At 41.7% G+C, this 20263-nt stretch overlaps 1 protein-coding gene across 1 annotated transcript in view; it reads left to right on the top strand.

Moving 5' to 3' along the window:
• grm8b (glutamate receptor, metabotropic 8b) overlaps nt 1-20263 on the top strand; it is a 158656-nt gene that overhangs the window by 78275 nt on the left and 60118 nt on the right. Inside the window, exons 4-6 of the mRNA XM_039809785.1 lie at nt 14537-14672; nt 16861-17015; nt 18401-18538. Coding sequence (XP_039665719.1) covers nt 14537-14672; nt 16861-17015; nt 18401-18538 — 429 coding nt within the window. The remainder of the gene's footprint in view (nt 1-14536; nt 14673-16860; nt 17016-18400; nt 18539-20263) is intronic.

The raw sequence follows: 20263 nt of genomic DNA, 5'->3' as shown, positions 1-20263 counted from the left end.
CCAACTAATAAGTCAAATAATAATTAAATTTTTTTTTTAACACTGCACTCTGAATCACTCACTATGATGAATCAATATTTCTTCACCATTTATGTGTCTAGAAGATAAAGTTTCTGCATCTTTTGTTTAACAGAGGAGAAATGGAACAAGACAATATGTTTGTCGCCTTCACGTTGTTAACATCTTGGCTTCTTGACTGGCTGTCGACATAACTGTAGTTCTAATACAGTAACAAAATATGTTCAATCCCAGTGATATCCCTTTCTGTTATGCATTTCTTTTCATTTTTTTTATTTCCCTCTGCCAGCTCTGCATGCAGTCTGAGGAGAGGATGAATATTTCATGGCGAGGGATCCCTCCACCTTTCCTCCCTCGAGAACAAGTTTCCAGAGCAAAGTGAATCATCTGTAGTCAGCAGCTCACCTTTTACTCTAGCAAATAAAGCTCGCCATCCATTCACGGTCGCCAATCAAATATGGTTAGGTGAGATACGGCTGCACTCAGAGGAGAAAGCTGGTCGTTTGGGAGCGTTGTCTCTGGACTTTAAAAAACTGTTCTCAGAACAAATGCAAACAAAGAAGGTAAAGAAAGTAAGAATTTATTGAAGTGAACTGGAAACTCCCCCTTGTTTTTTAGAAATGCAAACTCATGTAAAGGTAATTCCCCACTGAATTTACGTGAGAGATATTTGTACGAAGACAAGCAGGGAGTTAATTCCTCGCGTTTCTGTGGCTTCTTTCGAACCAAAGATGTTATTTTATGCAACGGGTAAAAAAAAAAAAAGTCAGAGTTGTATTGTTCTGAAGTTTTAGTTGTCTGTTCATCCCTTGTGTTGTCCTCCCGTCTCAACGTTGAAATTAACACTTTTGGTTTTTGTTGTTTTTAACTTTTTCTTTTCCTTTTTCAACAATTTTGTCACATTTTTTGTGCTTTTTTTTAACTTTACTGCCAATCTATTACCACTAGTTTTACACTTATTTTTGGAATTCATGGTCAATAAACCTCATTTATATGAAATTATATGAATTATTTTGACTCATTGTTAGGATAAGAGGAACGTATGTTGATATGGATAATCACAGACTGGTACGGTATAATATGTCAAAGTTTAGTCAGGATACTGTTTTGAAACCATTTCATTTTCTTTTAAAATGCTATAAAATTAAATGAAACACCCAAAATCCAATGAGAGTGTTGACCTGATCATTAATTTTACTTGCGAAGAGCATTGTGTGGAACCATTCATGTTATTTTTGCCCAATTTGCTTGAAAGAAAACCCAAATATCTCATATAGTAACTTTGAAAACGAATTTGACCCGAGGACAACCGGAGGGTTAATGACATTATGAGACTGAGGGCAAGAAGACCCCAGGATGAGTTTGACATATTTTTCTCCACCTAGCTCGTCCCCATCTTATTTACTGAATGGTCTGAGTCATCGGCACAGGCTGACGTCACCGGCACACAACGAAAACCGTCAAATGACCTTGATTAACAGGAAGAGAAGGAGTCTTTTCATTCCTATAACAAAGATTTATAAAACCTTATCATCTGACACTCAAACGCAACATCCTCTCGTAACCTCGCAAAGATTGCCTGAACCCAAAGCTTTTTCTTTCTTTTAAGAAGCAAAATATCATCATCGTGTTTCTGAATTTTGGTTCAGACCTGCTGTGCAAAAGCTGTCAATGTCTCAGTAACTCTCAGCGTCAGATAAGACGCAAAAAGCACCTCTCAGCGTCTGTATGGGACGCACAGGGCAGAGCAGAGGCGCGACCGCGGCGCTTGAAGATGATGTAGTATTAAGAGCGACGACAGTAGCGAGTACCATGAAAGACCAAGGGGGTAAGCTTCGCTTCAGAACTCGAACCTCCTATGGCGCCATTTTGTTGCTACCTGGCCATCACCTCCCGTTAGCATTCAACTGACTATCATACATTTTGGTGCCACTTGACAGCGAATAACTTTACATCTGAAGCATTTAAAGACTCTATTTGTCCATTGTTTAGTTCTAAAGAAACACAATAATGTATAAAAGGCTCCATTACCTTGTACCTCACGTTATGGCTCCGTAGCAGACGCTTTTGTAAAAATAGGCTAACGATTGTGTCGCACAGTAGAGGAATTGCTGTATAGTACAGGATAAGCTTGCAGGCAGTTTCGACTTACATGAGCTGTTTAGGATTAATTACTAATGTTAACTAGCATTTTAGTTAGCAATAATTAGCCTGTGCCCATGTTATCTCCTTACATATACCTACGCTCTCCGTCTCTGTTGGGAATGATTGAGATTTCTCTTGGCACAGCTACCAGAAGACTTACAACTTTCAGACACGCTGCTCACGTCACATTTACGTTGTCTCTCTCAGTTGGAGGCTGCACAGTAAAGCAAGAGATCACCGGAAAAGTGCTTCTAATATCCTTCACTGGTCTCCGTCCAGAGCAACGGGGTCTGTTGGTCCATTATATACTGTCTATGTGAAAGACCGAAATGACGCGTAGGGAGGTTGGCTGTGGGGGGTGGATGGGTCAAACAACACAGGGCTTTCACCCAGGAGACCGGGGGTTTGTGTCCCGTTCTTGTACCGCGTGTCACTGAAACGTACATTTTGTAACTCCACCCGCCATCTTTTCCTAAACCTAACTGTCCCGTTCTCGTGCCGCATGTCAGTCAGCACGTCCCGACCCAGAGCGTGAAAGTGACATCATCAGACTACCACAGGCAGTACAACTTTTCAAACACTTCATCACTGACTCAGACTCATACACATCACAATACTGCACTATAGTGCAACTTACACCTTTATAAATACTATTTATGTTGTATATTTATGTTGTACATTTTTATATGCCACTTGTATATACCTTTGTACATTCTTTCCTTTGTATTTTTTATTTGTATTTTTGAATAGTTGTTCTTGTATTTTATACATATTCTATATGTATGCTGTAGCACTGAAATGTTCCAATGTGGGATCAATAAAGTCTAATCTAATTTAAGGGTTGATGCCGCTGACGTTTTTTTTCTCCAGCATCAACGAGCATCAACTGTCTTTTGAAAAAAGTTGTGACAGTGTTATGAAATACGGTCGATGAAAACTTGCGAATCAAAAGAAATGGTTTTGGCATCCGCATCAATCAGCAGACCGTTTCTCCCTGTGTGTCAACAGAACAGGGATTAATTTTTTTTTCCTCCGTGTACCGGACACACAGAACAACCTTGAGCAACATCACACGGGTCCTGAGTCACAGTGTTGCGGCAGATTTCATCACCGACTCCCTCTCAGTGCAAGAGGACAGAGCCGCCCCATGCCGCCCTGGCGCTTCACCCAGCAGCAGCAGCAGCAGCAGCAGCAGTATTTGAAGTGCAGGCAGAGGCTAACGAGTGTAATGGATGTGGATGCTGCAGAGCGCTCGCAGGCTTCAAACAAAAGGATCAAGCCTCCGGTAACGATGGAAGATCTTGTTTTATTTTGATCTCACATGAAGGAGGAGGACCTTATCTGACCCTGATCCTCCGATGAAAGGACCATACCATTAGGGTTGGGCATCCTTTGGATTTTAACGATTCTGATTCCGATTCTTCCTTTCGATTCCGGTTGTTATCGATTGTCGATTCCGATTCTTTGAGGGGTGGAGTTGAAACGGGACACATGCCTATTTTCACAAATAAGAGGAAACTTTCATTTTGATTCAATGGTGGTTTGCGGTTTTACAGCTTTTTCAATGTAAAATAAAGCCACACTAGAGCGCCGCTTACTGTGCTCCATGGCTGCAACACAACAAGCCGCTGGCCGCTACGGAAACCAAAACTTGCGCATGTTAAATTGGGAAGCGATGATCAGATTTGAAACCAAATCCTCTAAACAATTCCAAACGATTCCAATAAAGAAATGATTCTACTGGAATCATAAATGTTTTAACCAATTCCAAGTAGGAATCTGTTCTCGATGCCCAACTCTACATACCATGCACAAATTAACAGAGCATAGCATTCAAGAGTATTCCTGATATTTAAACATAGGGATGTCAAAGATAACCATATTTAACAGGCACAATCAGTGGATAAAGTTACCAGATTGATGTAATCTAATTGAGCCCCCTGAATTTAATACGGAATATTTTATTTTGTACAAAGCCACCTTACACAACATATCTACCAGGTAACATATCTAACAGGTAACAAAATAGTCTTTAACATCCTCTTTTTTTTATTTTTTTTATTTTGTTATTGGAGAGCATTAGTAAGTTGGGTGTACAACCTATGGTTTTGTTCCTTCGATGACACCTGCCAAGCTAACACGGTTTTTCATTTGTTCATTTCATTTTATATTTTGTTAGACTGGTTCCTAAATGTTTCAGGTTTGACATCTTTTGTAAAGCATTTTTTCTATGAAAGCTGACGATTTCAATGATGACAGTCACTCCAATCCACTCCTTTTATTTACCTTTACAAACACCAGCTAGAGATCTGACTGGATTCACGGTTAAAATAAACTACGGACAAATACCTCTAATTTCAATGTGTTAAAGGCATTGAAAGTTGTATTTTTATGTGGAAATCTGGTCTAGTTGAAAAACTGATGATTGTGCTTGTGGTCAGAATTGGTTCGGGTTGATTTAAGAGTTTAGCAGTTAAAACAGTTTGGTTCGGGTTAGCTAGAGGTTTGATTTAAGAGTTTAGCAGTTAAAACATCCCTCACAGCAGATGAGTCACCACAGCTTGTCACGACTTGTTGAACTTTGATTGTCAGACTTTAAAGGTGCCCTGTTACACGTATGTCATTACTTTGTGGTAATGTCTGAAGTTCTACCATGGACTCTGTAAAAAAATTGTGGTTACCTTGTTTCAAGCCATTCTAGCGTGGTATAGAAAGCCTGCAGGATGACTTGGCTCGATTTGTGCCAGTTCTCATTAATATTCAACGAGCTAAGCTGCTTGACTCTGATTGGCCAACTGCTAGCCAATGAGAGAGGCTATCAGCATCCTTTACCCAGCGCAACTGGGCGAGCTCATGACTAGTAATGAGCTCAGGCAACATGATGTCAGACTGACCAGCTTTTGTAATTGGTCTGATTTCTCTGCTTATTTCTTGTCAGTGGCTAGAGCTGACAGAGGAGGTAGCAGTTCATTTTCACATTCACCACATAACACAAACACATATGGACCTAACATATTTCAAAAAATGCGAGTAAAAACGGTTTTGTGTAGCATGGCAACTTTAAGGTGACCGCCCCCCTCACTTCCAACTAACTTGGGGACTTTCTTGCTAAATTTAGGGACTTTTTTCCAACCCTCTTAGTGACTTTATTTCTAAAAAGCGACTAGTGACAAATGTAGTGACTTCAGACCATCCAGGGAAAAGCAAGATATATTATATTTCATTTCCATGTATGCTGTTCCGAGTAATCACAGTCCACGGCTCCTCTGCCAACAGCACGCTGTCACTCTTCCTCTCGTCTTGCTCCGTGAGCAGCAGGCAGTCAGCCACCACAACCACTAAGCTTTATAGCTACTTTCATTGAAAACGAGTTGGCAAGTGGCAACACGGCCACAATCTACTTCCACTTTAATCTTTTCTGCAGGTGAAATACAGTTCTCTCTTTTGCATTTGCATTTAAAGACATGGTGCTCATTTTGTGAAATTGGCAGACCATACCTCTGCACTATTCAGATGACTTATAACGCTGTAAGCAGTTGAGCCAAAACTGCTGCTCCTCATAACGAGCCCAGAGTTGGGCAAAAAGAAGACCATTCACACTGCAGCTGAAAGTGTCCCAATTCTGACTTTTATTCCCTGTTGTGTGGATATTTTCAGAGGTGTGGAGGAAGTTTAAGTCCATACCTCCTGGTTCTGATAATATCTGATCCATTATGTTGGCAGAGCCAGTGTTAATGTAAATTCTCCTCTCCGATATGACTTTTGAACATCAGTTTAAAACGGTGGGTCTTAAAGAATGAACCAATTCAGAGGGACTGAACACTTGATGACTGAATACTGGCATTCCTGATAAAGAAAAGTTAAATTGATCAGTTTAAATAAATGTCGACATGAATTGAAAGTTAAACTTGGAGATTTCGACTCATGAGAGAAAACCTTTTGCTTTTGGGGTGGACTGAGAGCTTTGTTGACACACCGCTTTGCTCGTTTCATCTGGCTTTCAAGTCAAGGCTTGGCATGTGGTTACCCAGGAAACCTTTCATGGTGTGGCGTGCAGCGGCTCAAAGGCGAGGAATGAAAGAGGCGAGCGGGCACATATGTCCTGTCTCTATCTGTCCCTCCTACTCAGTATTTGGTACAGAAGAAGGAGCGGGGGTTACACAGCGATAAACACACATGGTGAACTGTTAATTTAAAGGTCAGCGTGAAGGCTTTGCCAGAGGCTAGCTTTAATGATATTTGTTATGACCCATAATTCCAGTAGACGGCGTGCCTTTGAATGTTTTCCCGGCCGTGCTTATTTGGTCCGCTTTGGAGTTGAGTCGCTTCCCGCTGTGAGACTTTCCCCGTCTGAGTTGAAAAGCAAAGTGAAATTGCATTATTCCCTCTCTTTGGTCCCGTGTCCCTCTGATACGCTTCATTTGTTTCCACATCATCAAATCTGTATCGCATTAGAGCTTGTGCTTGTGTGTGAAAGGCAAAGGCCTCAGTTTGAAAAACACATTGACGTTATGGAAAGAGAAAAATCTGCATATGTATGAGGTTTGCACTAAGTACTTATTTTTATATAAGTTACTTTATTTACTCAAACACTGTATTTAAGTACAAATTTGAGGTTCTTTTCGTGCTACTGTACTTCTTCTGCAGTACATTTCACAGGGAAATATACATTTTTACTCCGGTATGTATTTACTGTCACATCACTGCCATTCACTTTACCTTGCAATTTCGGTCTTCTGCATATGCTCTTGCTTTGGAGTTTTCAATTCTTTAAGTTAAGTTTAAGTTTCTTATTTCCTTTTTTCACTTTCTCCATTTGCCTATTGCCTACTATTGCTGTCTTTGTGCTACTGCAGCAAACCGGATTTCCCCTCTGGGAATCAATAAAGTTTTATCTTATCTTAACTCATTTGCAACCCGTCCTCACCCAGAAGACGACCTTATAGGTCGACTGTGCAAGCAGCTCATAATGACTTATATTTGTTTCTAGGTGGCTACCACTTGCTTTGTAATTATCGCAAGAGAAAATAAGGTGAGAAAGTATAAGGGCACCAAATTCCGCAAAGGAGATGGTGGACGGTTTAAAGAAACACAGGGCTTTCACTCAGGAGACGGGGGTTCGTGTCCCATGTGAAACCAAAAGTCAACTGTTGCTTTTTGAAATGAGCCAAGTTTTATGGACATTAGTGTCACGTCATTACCACAACCACTGGGGAAACTGACTACCATCCTTATGTCTAGGAGCTTTAACAGGGTTTGGCAGTCCTTCCAGAAAAATGAGTTTATTTGTGATTGTTGTTGCGGGCAAAAATCCTTGATTATGCGGCACGTTTTCTTAAAAAATGCGATGGAATATGCGAGATATTTATGCAATTTTATGCGATGAAATTGTGGGAACTTGCAAAAATTGCGGGAACTTGTAAAAACTGCGGTTTGATGAAAAAGAGAAAAAAAAGGGATTCCCCCAAAACCCTGCTTTTTTTTAACTTTATTTCAAAAAATAGTTTACAAATATCCAGTCATCGCAATACGTAAACAAACAAGATACAAAAAATATATACTTAAACAAAGACATTTCAGATAATATCAGATATTAAGATAGCTTTCTGATACCAACTTAAGAGACTCAAAGTACATGTCAAATTCAACTTCCAACAGCCTGCTTTTCAATGAAGTTCACGTCGCGTAATTACGTCACTTCATAACGTTCCCATGGCAACAGGGGAAAATGGCTGCTCTTGTGTGAAGTAAACGCAACATTTTTCAACTTTCTGCTAAGATATATGTGACTTTTTTACAACGAAAATGCGGGGTTTATGAAATCATGCAAGCCCTGCATATTTTGAGCGGAAATCAGCAATTTATTCGGCGAAAGTGCAGCTTATTTGAAAAAATGTGGCCCCTGCATAAATATGCGGACTTTGGCTGATTATGCATTGAATTATGCGATCGCATAATCACGTTTTTCTGAAGGGACTGGTTTGGCTTTAGTCGTGCATTAGATAGTACAGAAAATAACGCTAATTCACCAGACTGAAGTTAAGGATGAGAGACCTACCTTTGTCGTAGATGGCGCTGTTCCGCTCTTCTCTTCGGACCAGCCCGGTCCTCGGTGTGGTGTCAATCAGCCTAGACACTCCATTGATAGGTAATTTGTAGACATTCAAGACACAAGACGCGGACAAACATTAACACAACTTGGTGGGGAAAAGCTACTAAAAATCAGAAACACATTCTCCATTCATCGACTCCCGTCTCCCAGTCACTTCACCTCCGCTCTGCAAACTCTGCGATGCAGGCAAGCCACACCCACATCAGCCTGGGGGCCAACAGGAAACAATTAAGACGTGACATTAGTCCGTGACTCAGTGACTAACCCTAACCCTAGTTTTACGTCACTTATTTTAAGCCAATCCCTGATGTTTTACCAACACTAAATATTTTTGTTGCCTAAACTTAACTATTTCGGTTTCACAACGTACATTTTGTGTTTAAAAGTGTGACCGTTACCTTAAATAGAACTGTCGCATCGTGGTCACGTGTTAAGGTCCCATGTTCAGTATGGCCACCGTGTGGCCGTATTACGGCGTTTAATAAAATGCTCATGTTCATCGTTTTGGGACCCATTGGAAATCAACCTATTCTGACGTTTAAAGTAGGTATGTGTTGCCTTTTTGACAGCTTTAGTTACCAGTTCCTTTATAGATTAAGACTCTTACATACGAAACATTTAAAGATGTTATAAAATATGATGCTTTGTTATGAATAAAACTACTGTACTGAACAATATATGTAGAGCTGAGAACAATTAGTCGACATTGTGAAAGTGTGACTATTTTCAGAAATGTTGCAAACAATCACTTGAATCAATTACCACCTGTATGTATGCTGCTTATCAATCACTTTGTGCATTTCACTTGCACCTGCATGAAAATGTTCTAAAATGTCTAAAAGGTCCTATTCTCTGTGTATGTAGGGACAATAAAAAGCAGCTGCAGGAGTGTAAAATGTCTTCCGTTTTGTTTACTTTAACTATTTTTGTGAAATTGCGGTGAATGTTGAGCTGCAGTAGATTTATCCCTGAGGCAGAAAGCAGAAGGTCCCAACATAAAGAAAGTAAAAGAAAAGCTAGAGGTGAAACCCATAATGTCAAATGTATTCAACGGAATGCAGATAACTTCAGTCCAAATGACAAACAATTTGAGTTTTTATTCGTTTTTGGAAAGAGATGCTGAATGACGAGCTTTTTTAAATCAGTATATCTGTAGGAGTTTCAGTTCAGTGCCACAGCTTACAGCAGAGATGTTCCCTGCAGAGCTTAAAGTAAATCCTCAGGATGTTAGAAGCTGCAGGGATTTCCTTATCTGTTTCCCAGTGAATAGGAGCACTTTCCAACATTATCACAGTTGTGTCTGTGTGTGTGTGTATGTGTGCGCGCGTGTGCGTGTGCGTGCTTGTGCGCGCGCATTTCATGCAGGTTCTGTTAACTGATTATTTTCCACTTTGTCGTCCAAAGTTAATTTAATGGATTTGAGCGCAGCAGGAGAAGCCTCAGTCGCTGATTTTCCACTTTGGTTTTCCCCCATATTGGAAAAGTCTCCGCTGAAGCTAAATCTCGTTAACATCATGTTGCGTGTGTCCATCTTTACTGTTTACACATTTGTCTGCGTTAGTTCCCTCAGGAATCGCCCAATATCAATACCAGTTCTGTCTGGTGATTGTTTAGTTTTTTCCAGCTCGACTTTCTGTTCTTTGTCTAAACTGATAATTAGGAACCCACTGACACAATATGCTAACTGGAAGCCTGCATATTCAACTCGTGCAGTCCAAACTCGTTAAATACGGCAGCTTGATCAGACTACACGTGGCAAACTATGATGCTCCAACCCTTACTCATTCCCAACTTGTAAAATACTGACATTTGGTCAGTGGCTCTCAGCGTCAGATACTGACGCAAAAGTCACCTTTTAGCGTCTGTATGGAACACACCGGGGATTGCAGCTTGAGTATTAAGAGCGACAACAGTAGCGAGTAGTTTGAAAGACCGAAAATCCGCATACGGAGCCAAACAACACAGGACTGTCACCCAGGAGACCGGGGTACGTGTCCTGTTCTTGTCCCACGTGTCACTGAATTGTACATTTTGTAACCTCACCCGCAGTCTTTTCCTAAGCCTTACTGTCCCGTTCTTGCCCCGCACGTCAGTTAAACGTACGTCCCAACCCAGAGCGCCATAAAGTGGCGCCAAGAGTCCTGACCAAGCCATCTAAATATGACGCCAAAGTGCTACACGCTAAAGGAGACTCTTTGCGTCAGTGACAAAAGCCAAAGGCACCTGACCAAGCGCCTTTGACGCGCTGGGAGTGAGAATGTGTTAGACGCTCCACGTACCCCTCTAGGCCGGCTGCCCTTTTATAATTGATCTAATGGCCCTAATGGAGAGTGTGTTCCTTTTTTCACCGTTAGATAACGTTCACAAAAACGAGTGTGGTCATCACTTTCATGGCTTCCAGAAGAATCCTGTCCTAATGGTCTCTAAGTGCATTAATTGCTGGGAACAAAAATTGTGAAAAACACTCACACTTATTATACTATATTAGTGACCACCAGCAGCTCTGCAGCACTGTTTCAGTATTTCCAGTTCTGCTACTTTGTACTCCACTACATTTATTTGATTCAGTACTTCCACCACTGCTTTAAACATTTCATCATAGAAAACTTTTGTTTTGGAGAGATACAAATCTGAAAGTGCTGGCTTTGTATTCTCATGATGATTCTCTTTGTGTGTGTGTGTGTGTGTGTGTGTGTGTGTGTGTGTGTGTATATCGGTAGAGAGTTTGTTTTGCGGTGTTGTGTTGAGAGATAAAATCAGCTCACGGTTTCATTAACTTCAGGAGAGTGAAGGTCAGCCGAGTGTCCCCATCATCAAGATAAAGTTAATGTGAAATGTGTCCTTGTTCTTATGAATCTATTATTGATAAAGAGTTTCCCACGTGTTATTAGATAACACACGGTTGCAGCAATGGAAAGAAAGAAGGTAATTAGGCTGTGGGGGAATTGCTGATTGTTAAGTGCGCATGTTCTTTGTTGTGTTTTTCAGCGATGATCACAGATCATACTTTATTAACACAAGACAGAACAACCCGAGAGAATGTAAAAGAGGAGGGTACGGAGAGAATGTAAAAGAGGAGGGCACGCTGTGGACTTTTATTTTGAAGGTCTGCTGTAAAGGGCCACAGCTCAACCGAAAACGGTTGAAAACGCATCAGTGAGCCACACTGTTGCACTGGGTGACATGTAGTTTTGACTCAATCCCACACACACCGTCCTGCTGCCACAAATACTCACAGAGCACCAAACAAATGCACCGTTTCCTCCAAGTAAGGTTAAAATACGTAACTATATAATAATCTAGGGACGGGTATTGCACATTAGCTTACGCTATAAAGGCTGTGGTGTGTGGAATAGGTTTATGCTGCATACTTGTCCCTGTACAAATAAAAATAATAAAAAAAAAGAAAAAGATTTAGGTCTTAAGTAAGAGCCAATGGGCTTGGAGCTGGGAGCCAGAGACAGGAAGTCAGAAAGTATTGAGATATGGACTGAAACATTGCTTGTTTGGGTCTTTTTCATGACTTTTGTTGGCAATAAGAAAAATATAGAATAACAGAAAAATCCACAACGTAGATGTAGTCAGTGATATATGATGCAAAAACAACACATGGTTGTGTATCAACAGACCGTTCATCTCCGGTGTCTGTACAGCATCAACAGGGGGTCGCCATTGTTGTTTATGTGTGTGTGACGTCAAAAACTGTAACTGGGGAGTACAACCATCTGGTACTAGTTCACGGGTAGTAAGTTAGGGGTTTGACCGCCGTTCCAGGGCACTTTCATGGGTAGAAGGTTGTGAAAACACGGGGTATGGGTTGTATGGGTTAAAAAATAATAATAATCTGAGCATGTCAGTGGCAAAACAGCACTTTAAGTGGACGAAATTGGCGATGCCCATTTGCCCTATAGGGTTCCTCTGCAGCCCGGCCTGCGGCTGCCAGGTCACATCGTTCTCGCTCAATATTGGACCAATTTCAAAGATTAGAGTACAGAGAGTAAAAGAGTACAAAAAAATGTGATGATTCACGCTCTCAGCAGCCTGACCTTCAAACCTTCAAATATAAAATCCCAAACACCTCATTTAAAGAAAGAGCCGGTAGGAGAGAGAGCTGCTCCACCTCCTATCTGATGGCCCGATGGACCTGTGTAATGACTCTGAAATCGTCTAACTGAAGCCGCAAGGGGCGAGAGACTGCAGACAGCCTCTAAGCTCGCTGTGGACGGTGTGATGATGACAATGGCAGCCGAGTCTTAAATTATTTTTATCTCCATTCTTTTTCCCCGGATCCTCCGAGATCAGCCAGAACCGATCTGAACTCGCACAGCTCCTCCTTCTTAAACAGAGATAACTCCACGACATTTCTGTCATATTCTACCGTCTTTTTTCAGCTACCTGTCGGCTTCAACGCCTTTTTAAGTGTGATTAATTCGCACGACGATATATGTATTTTATTACATTCCAACGCTGATTAGGTATATGTTGAACTGTGTGCTTGAAGTTGCATCTTCGTTTTGCAGCAAGCAACAGAAACACGGGCTTTGATTGGTCTCCGTGTGATTATCCCACACGCAAGGTCTGACTTTGTGTAAAGAGTCTTGCTTAGAAATAGTTTTACCTTTTCATCTCTTTGCTGCGGTAATCGTTAAACTGTAGCTTCAGTTCTACCTCCTTTGACAAAAAAAAACACTCAAGACGGCTCTGCTGTTCAAACAGTCGAGGTCAGACCAAAACAGTCGCCATTATTTTCAGCTCGTTTCTTTTTTTCCCCCCTCGAGATTCGCCCGCCACCTTCGGCCGGCGAGACGCTCCGTCTTCCACAACTAAAAAGAAGAAAAATAATCCACTCCAGAGCCAATTAAGTTGGAACGGCTTTACAGTGTGTGTGTGTGTTTGGCTCATCTGCAGCCTCTGTACCGTACTTCCCTTCGTGACAGGGGCACACAGTTCGTCTTCAAAAACCCTGCCCCGGCTCTCGTTTATGCGTCCCGGGGCAACGCTGCAGGGACAACATCATGAACTTCAGGTGTGTTTTTATAGCGGCGTGAGTGTGAAGGGAGGACGAAGCCGAGAGTTTAATGATGTGACCAAGAGAGGAAACATCAACTTTTATTACTGGACCTTTAAGGGAGACCAGCTGATTGCTGCAGCAGGAAGCAGAACAACAAGTCAGAACATTAAAGTGCTCATATTATGCTTTTTGGGCTTTTTCCCCTCACCTTTATGTATTATATATCTTTTTGTGCACGGTATATGTTTGTGTATAGGAGCCACATCTTGTATGTTGTTTATGGTCTCATTGATATTATTTATTGATTATTATATTGTGCACTTATATTGTAGGTGGTACTCATACTCTGCTTCTGACTGGCTAGTAGTCCTTGCCTAGGTACTGTCAGGGCACACCCTCATACTCTGCTTCTGACTGGCTAGTAGTCCTTACCTAGCTACTGTCAGGGCACGCCCTCATACTCTGCTTCTGACTGGCTAGTAGTCCTTGCCTAGGTACTGTCAGGGCACGCCCTCATACTCTCTTCTGACTGGCTAGTAGTCCTTACCTACTGCACTTACTTACTGCACATGTGCGACTCCCAACAAAGATGGAACAGAAGTGAGATGCCTCACTCTGTAGCTAAAACAGAGAGCTCAACACACAGGGTGAAAAGAGGAGCTGCAGCAATGTGCAGTACAACAAAAAGATGGTGTTTTCTGAAAATTAAACCATGTAAATCTATTCTGATATAACCTCTAAATACAATTATCAACCTGAGAATGAGCATAATATGAGCATTAGACATCATCACCTGAAAATCTCTTTCTCTGGAGCTGAAAGGTCAAACACGCTTTTAATTAACCTTTGAATATTAATAATCAGCCTTCTCCAGTGGCGTAAAACTATCCAGATAATGTCTCGTCAACAAACACAAACCCTGTTCTCTATACCACTTGTACTACTTCTTCCACCATTGTAAAAATGTCATATATAACACATATAGCCACATGGGCAAGTTTTCGATGGGTTTGTACTTTTACTTAAGTTGAATTTTGAAAGCAGAACTTTTACTTGCAATAAACTATTTTGACATTGTTGTATTGCTGCTTTTATTTAAGTGAAAGATCTTGCATCGCTGCTTATACCTCAGATCGTCTTTGTACGTCAAACAGGACGTGAAAGACGTCTCAAAAAGACAATGTCTTGCTTTTTAAATATTTAGTCTCTCTCTCTCTCTCTCTCTCTCTCTCTCTCTCTCTCTCTCTCAGGCGGGGTTTGCATCGCTCAGTCTCTGAAGATTCCCCGGGAGCCGAGACAAGGTGAATTCGACAAGATCGTCCTGCGTCTGCTGGAGACGCCCAACGCTCGCGCCGTCATCATGTTCGCAAACGAGGACGACATCCGGTACAAACACGCACACGCAGACTCAAGTTTGATTGTGTAAACTTTGATTGTGTTAAACTTTGATTGTGTAAACTTTGATGCTGTAATGATTGCAGATGAGAGACCAACAGGCAGATTGGTGCAGTGTTTTGGGATGCATTCTGTCCCTTAAATTAAGTATTATTTTCAGTTCTCAAGATATGGCCCCAGTTAAAAAAAAAAAAAAGAGCATCAGTTTTCATTTGAAGTCTCTACACACAAACCGAATTTGTTGCAAGTCGACACCGCTTAGTTTAAAGGAACAGATACCTCTTAGAGAAGCACAACTCTGTCTTCAGAAAGTGAGAGTTAAAGAAATACTGAGCAAACAGGGGGAACTCATACATGAGCTGCTGCTATCGTGATATTTAACAACCATATTTTAAACAATATTGTAAACCCGAGTCCTTGTAAGGACTGTTGTTCTTTGACATTTGGTCCAGACTCAAATATCTCAACAACTGTAAAATGGATTGTCATGACGTTTTGTTCAGACATTCCTGGTCCTCAGAGGTTGATGATCCCCTGACTTTTACTCCAGCGCCACCACGAGCCTGACATTTCTGGTTTGGAGTGAAATTTCTATTGGATGGATTTCCGCGACATTTGCTACGGAATCTGGTTCCCCCTCAGGATGAACTTTAATCTCTTTAGATATCACTTAAGTTTTCCTCCGTAGCACCATCATCGAGTCAAAATATGAATGTGCACTTTGGTTTTTTATAAAATACCTGCAAAACGAATCGCTCCCATTATGCTCGGCTGTGTTTTGTGAGAGTTTGCAAATTTGAGCATGAAACCCGCTCCAGTAAGATGGTACACGTGATAAACAGCTTAGCATCAGCATGTTAGCATTGTCATCCTGAGCATGACTGTACACAGTGAGTTTTTGTTTAAATCCTAAGTTTTATCATTTGGTCCAGTATTCTTTTTTTTTTTTTGGTATTATTTCTTTATTATAGAATTGTTGACTTTTTTTTTTTTAGACAGTAGAAACTGAAAATCATCTTCTGAAGGACACTGGCGAATGCAAACAGACTTACTGTGCGACAAACAAACTGTTTCTGTATCTGTATGTTCTTAAAGTATCTAATCGGTTCATCCTCCAGCTGTTGGGTGCAGATTAAGATAACAAGCTTCCAATTATCTGAGTGAGTTGAGAGCCTCATACGCACACACACAAATACACACACACACACACACGTACGCACGCACGCACACACATACACATGCAAGCACACACTCGCTATCAGTCTAATGGCTGATGTTAATCTGCAGCTCTGAGAGAAACCTTGCTCATCTTGGGACCGCGCTGAGAAGAAAAGGAGACGCAAGAAGATGTGAATCATCTCATGTTTGATCTATAATTTATTAGAATGATTTATTGACGTGTAAAGGAAAACAGAGGGGGCGAGGTCCACATCTCAGTGAAATGTCTCAGAAACTACTTGATGGATTGCCAGTTTGGTTTCAGTACTAATGACATTCCCATGAGCCTCAGCTCTACTTCACTGTTTAGTGTTTAGTAGCGAATGTAAGCATGCTAACGCTCTATACTAAGGTTGTGAATATGGTTCGGCTCCTTCTCTCCTTCTCCGCTTCCTTCTTTCCTTCATTACCTCATAATTCCTTCCTCTACCTCCTCGGTTCCCTCTCCATCACCTTCTTTTCTTCTCCACCTCCTCTTTTCCTTCCCCTCTCTTTCTCCTTCATTACCTCGTCCTTCCTTTCTTTATCTCCTTTCCTTCTCCACCGCCTTCTTTTCTATTCGCCTCCTTTTTGCCTCATTCTTTCCTTCCTATATCACCTTCTTTCTGTCTCTACCTCCATCTCTATCGCCTCCCTCTCTCCTTTTTATCTTGTTTGTTTCCTTCCTCCATCTCCTTCCCTTCTCTGCCTCCTCCTTCTTTCCACTCTTTTACTTCCTTTCTTGCCTTGACTACCTCGTCCTTCCCTTTTCTACTTCCTCCTTTCCTTCTCTACCGCCTCCTTCCCTTCTCTATACATCCTTCTTCCTTCCTCTGTCTCCGTCTGTACCTAGCTCGAACACCGCTGTGTTTAAATAAAACACGCTGGCTGTAGAACTGTTTCCCAAAAATGAACAGAAACTGTTAGTTCATATTTCGGGGGGTAAGTGACTCCCGGCTGTCTCACGTGTGATCCCTGACAGGCGAGTCCTGGATGCGGCGAAACGCAACAACCTGACGGGTCACTTCCTGTGGGTGGGCTCTGACAGCTGGGGCTCCAAGATCTCTCCGGTGGTCCAGCAGGAGCGCGTGGCCGAGGGCGCCATCACCATCCTGCCCAAGAGGGCGTCGGTGGACGGTGAGAAGGAAACCAAACGAAAAGAATCATCATCATCAGGGTTTCCCCGAGCCAACCAGACCTAAGCCTCTGGGAATCCTTGTTTAACCCTCGTGTTGTCCTCTCGGGTCAAAACTGGAATTTAACCCTTTTTTTTTACATTTTTCTCAACATTTCCTTTGCTTTTTTTCACTGCCATCAGTATACTGTACACACCACTTACAGCAACTTATCACCACTTGTTTTACACTTATTTTTTCAAATTCGTGGTCAATAAACCTGATTTTATATGAAGTTACTAGTTATTACCAAATTTTTGTGTTAGAAAAGCTGAAATAATGAATTATTTTGACTAAGAGTTACGATCAGAGGGAGAGTTTGGTCAAAGTTTAGTTTCAGGATACTGTTCTAGAAACCATTTAAACCACTTTTTTTTTTCTTCAAATGCTATAAAATTGGAAGAGAAAAACGCCCATAATTCAATGAAAGCAGTGAACTGATCCTTAATTTTACCTGCGAGGAGCATTGTATGGAATATCCATGTTATTTTTGGGCAATTTGGTTGAAAAGAAACCCAAATTTCTGACATAGAAACTTTGAAAACGAGGTCAAAATTGACCCGAGGACAACAGGAGGGTTAATATATTTTAAGACATTTTAAAAACGGTTGGAAACTTAGACGTAGTCATATTTTCAAATCTCCAGTTAGCTTTTAGTACTGACTTAATGAATGCCCCTATGGAATCTGTCTTATACAGTCCTTCCAGAAAAATGCGGAGTTTTTTTGTGATTGTTGCGGGCAAAATCCTTGATTATGCGGCACGTTTTCTTGAAAAATGCGATGGAATATGCTATAATATTTATGCAATTTTATGCGATGAAATTGCGGGAACTTGCAAAAACTGCGGTTTGATGAAAAAGAGAAAAAAAAGTGATTCCCCCCCAACACCCTTCTTTTCGATGATGTTCACGTCGCATAATTACGTTACGTCATAACGTTCCCATGGCAACAGGGGAAAATGGCTGCTCTTGTGTGAAGTAAACGCAACATTTTTCAACTTTCCGCTAAGATATATTATGTGACTTTTTAGCAACGAAAATGCGGGGGATTATGATTTCATGCAAGCGTTTGCATGCGCGGAAATTGGCAATTTATGCGCCCCCGCATAAATATGCGGACTTTGGCTGATTATGCATTGAATAATGCGATCGCATAATCGCGTTTTTCAGGAGGGACTGCTTATAGCGTTTTTAAATTCTCAATTTCGCAATTCCGTCAGTGATTCTGTGATCACAGAAACTATTGGGCTCTACATTACAGCTGCCCTCAGTCTGTGACCGGCCCAAGTCAGGCCCTCGTAAAAAATCATCGTAACAGTAACATTTTTAAACTCTTCTTTCCACAGCGTTCGACCGGTACTTCAAGAGCCGCTCGCTGTCCAACAACCGCAGGAATGTCTGGTTCGCTGAGTTCTGGGAGGAGAACTTTGTCTGCAAGCTGGGGATGCACGGCAAGAGACCCGGCAGCCCCAAGAAATGCACAGGTAGGAAAAGACGGGTGGGAACAGCGGGGGCAAAGGTCCTCTCCCCGAGAGGAAACTAGTGCTGTTACACAGCAGCGAAAACCTCTCTACTTCCTTCTTCTCTCTACTGTCCATAACTTGTCATTCCCTCCTCTACGTCTGTCTTTCTTCCCCCTTCTCTTCTCTACTTCCTTCTTTGCATCTCTGTCTCCTCCTTTCCCTCTCTAAGTCCTTCTTTCTTTTCTTTACCTCCTCCTTCCTTCCTTCCTCTATCTCCTTCTTGCTTATTTCATCTCTTCCTTTCCTTCTCGACCTGTTCCTTCCTTCCTCTATCCTTCTCTACTTCATCTTGTCTTCCTTTCCTTCTCTACCACCTTTTTTTTCTCTACCTTCTCCTTCCTGCTTCTACGTCCTCCTTTACCTCCTCCTTTCCTTCTCCACTTCCTACCCTAGAGGAAACTAGTGCTGTTACACAGCAAAAACGTCTCCATCTCCGTCTTCTCTCGACTGTCAATAACTCCTCGTTCCCTCCTCTGTGTCTGTCTTTCTCCCTTTGCTTCTCCTTACCTTCCCTTCTTCCTTCTTTGCATATCTATATCCTCTGTTCCCTCTCTAAGTCCTTATTTCCTTTTTTAACCTATTCCTTCCTTCCTCTATCCCCACCTTCCTTCTTATATCTCCTCCTTTCCGTCTCTACTTTATTTTTTCCTCCTTTCCTTCTCTACCTCCTTCTTTCTTTCTCCACCTTCTCCTTCCTGCTTCTAACTCCTCCTTTACCTCCTCCTTTCCTTCTCCACCTCCTCCTCTTCTTCCTCCCCCCCCCTCTCCTTCAACAGTCTCAGTTTCCATGTTCTTTAAATCCCAGTGAGGCTGATTTATTTTTTTTTTATCTCGGGGCTACCAAATAAAAATGACTTGACTCAGAAAATAAATCATATACTTTCAGACACCTTAAAAACTCTCTCTGCTTACACACACACACACACACACACACACACACACACACACACACACACACACACACACACACACACACCCACCCCATTAATCGTCTCCCCTGAAGCGACGGCCAAAATCACAACATGGAAATCAAATGTGCTCCTCTGTTTTTACCCTGCAGGCAAACGCCTCAGAACTACAGAACTATATGATCAGGTTGGACCATGAGTTCCTGACTCAGCTGTTCTGAGGCCCAGAGTGACTTCAGTAAATGTACACAGTGTGTGGAGCTCCTGCTCTTCATAAGTAACAAAGTTGAAGTCGCACACGTCGAATGGCACAAAACAGATTAAAACTAACTGTAATGAGGACATTATTGATCCAATAACTAGTTTCTAATGTTTATCAGATCCTTTAAAGACCTCATATTATGCTCATTTTCAGCTTCATAATTGTATTAAGAGGTTGTACCAGAATAGGTTTACATGGTTTAATTTTCAAAAAACATCATCTTTTTGTTGTACTGCACATTGCTGCAGCTCCTCTTTTCACCCTGTGTGTTGAGCTCTCTGTTTTAGCTACAGAGTGAGACATCTCACTTCTGTTCCATCTTTGTTGGGAGTCGCACATGCGCAGTAGCTAGGTAAGGACTACTAGCCAGTCAGAAGCAGTGTATGAGGGCTTGCCCTGACAGGACCTAGGTAAGGACTACTAGCCAGTCAGAAGCAGAGTATGAGAGCGTGCCCTGACAGGACCTAGGTAAGGACTACTAGCCAGTCAGAAGCAGAGTATGAGGGCGTGCCCTGA

The sequence above is a fragment of the Perca fluviatilis genome, chromosome 8 (genome assembly GCF_010015445.1).
Source record: "Perca fluviatilis chromosome 8, GENO_Pfluv_1.0, whole genome shotgun sequence".
Lineage (NCBI taxonomy): Eukaryota > Metazoa > Chordata > Actinopteri > Perciformes > Percidae > Perca > Perca fluviatilis.
Note: the sequence above shows the minus strand (reverse complement) of the source record. Positions and strands in the feature narration are given on the sequence as shown.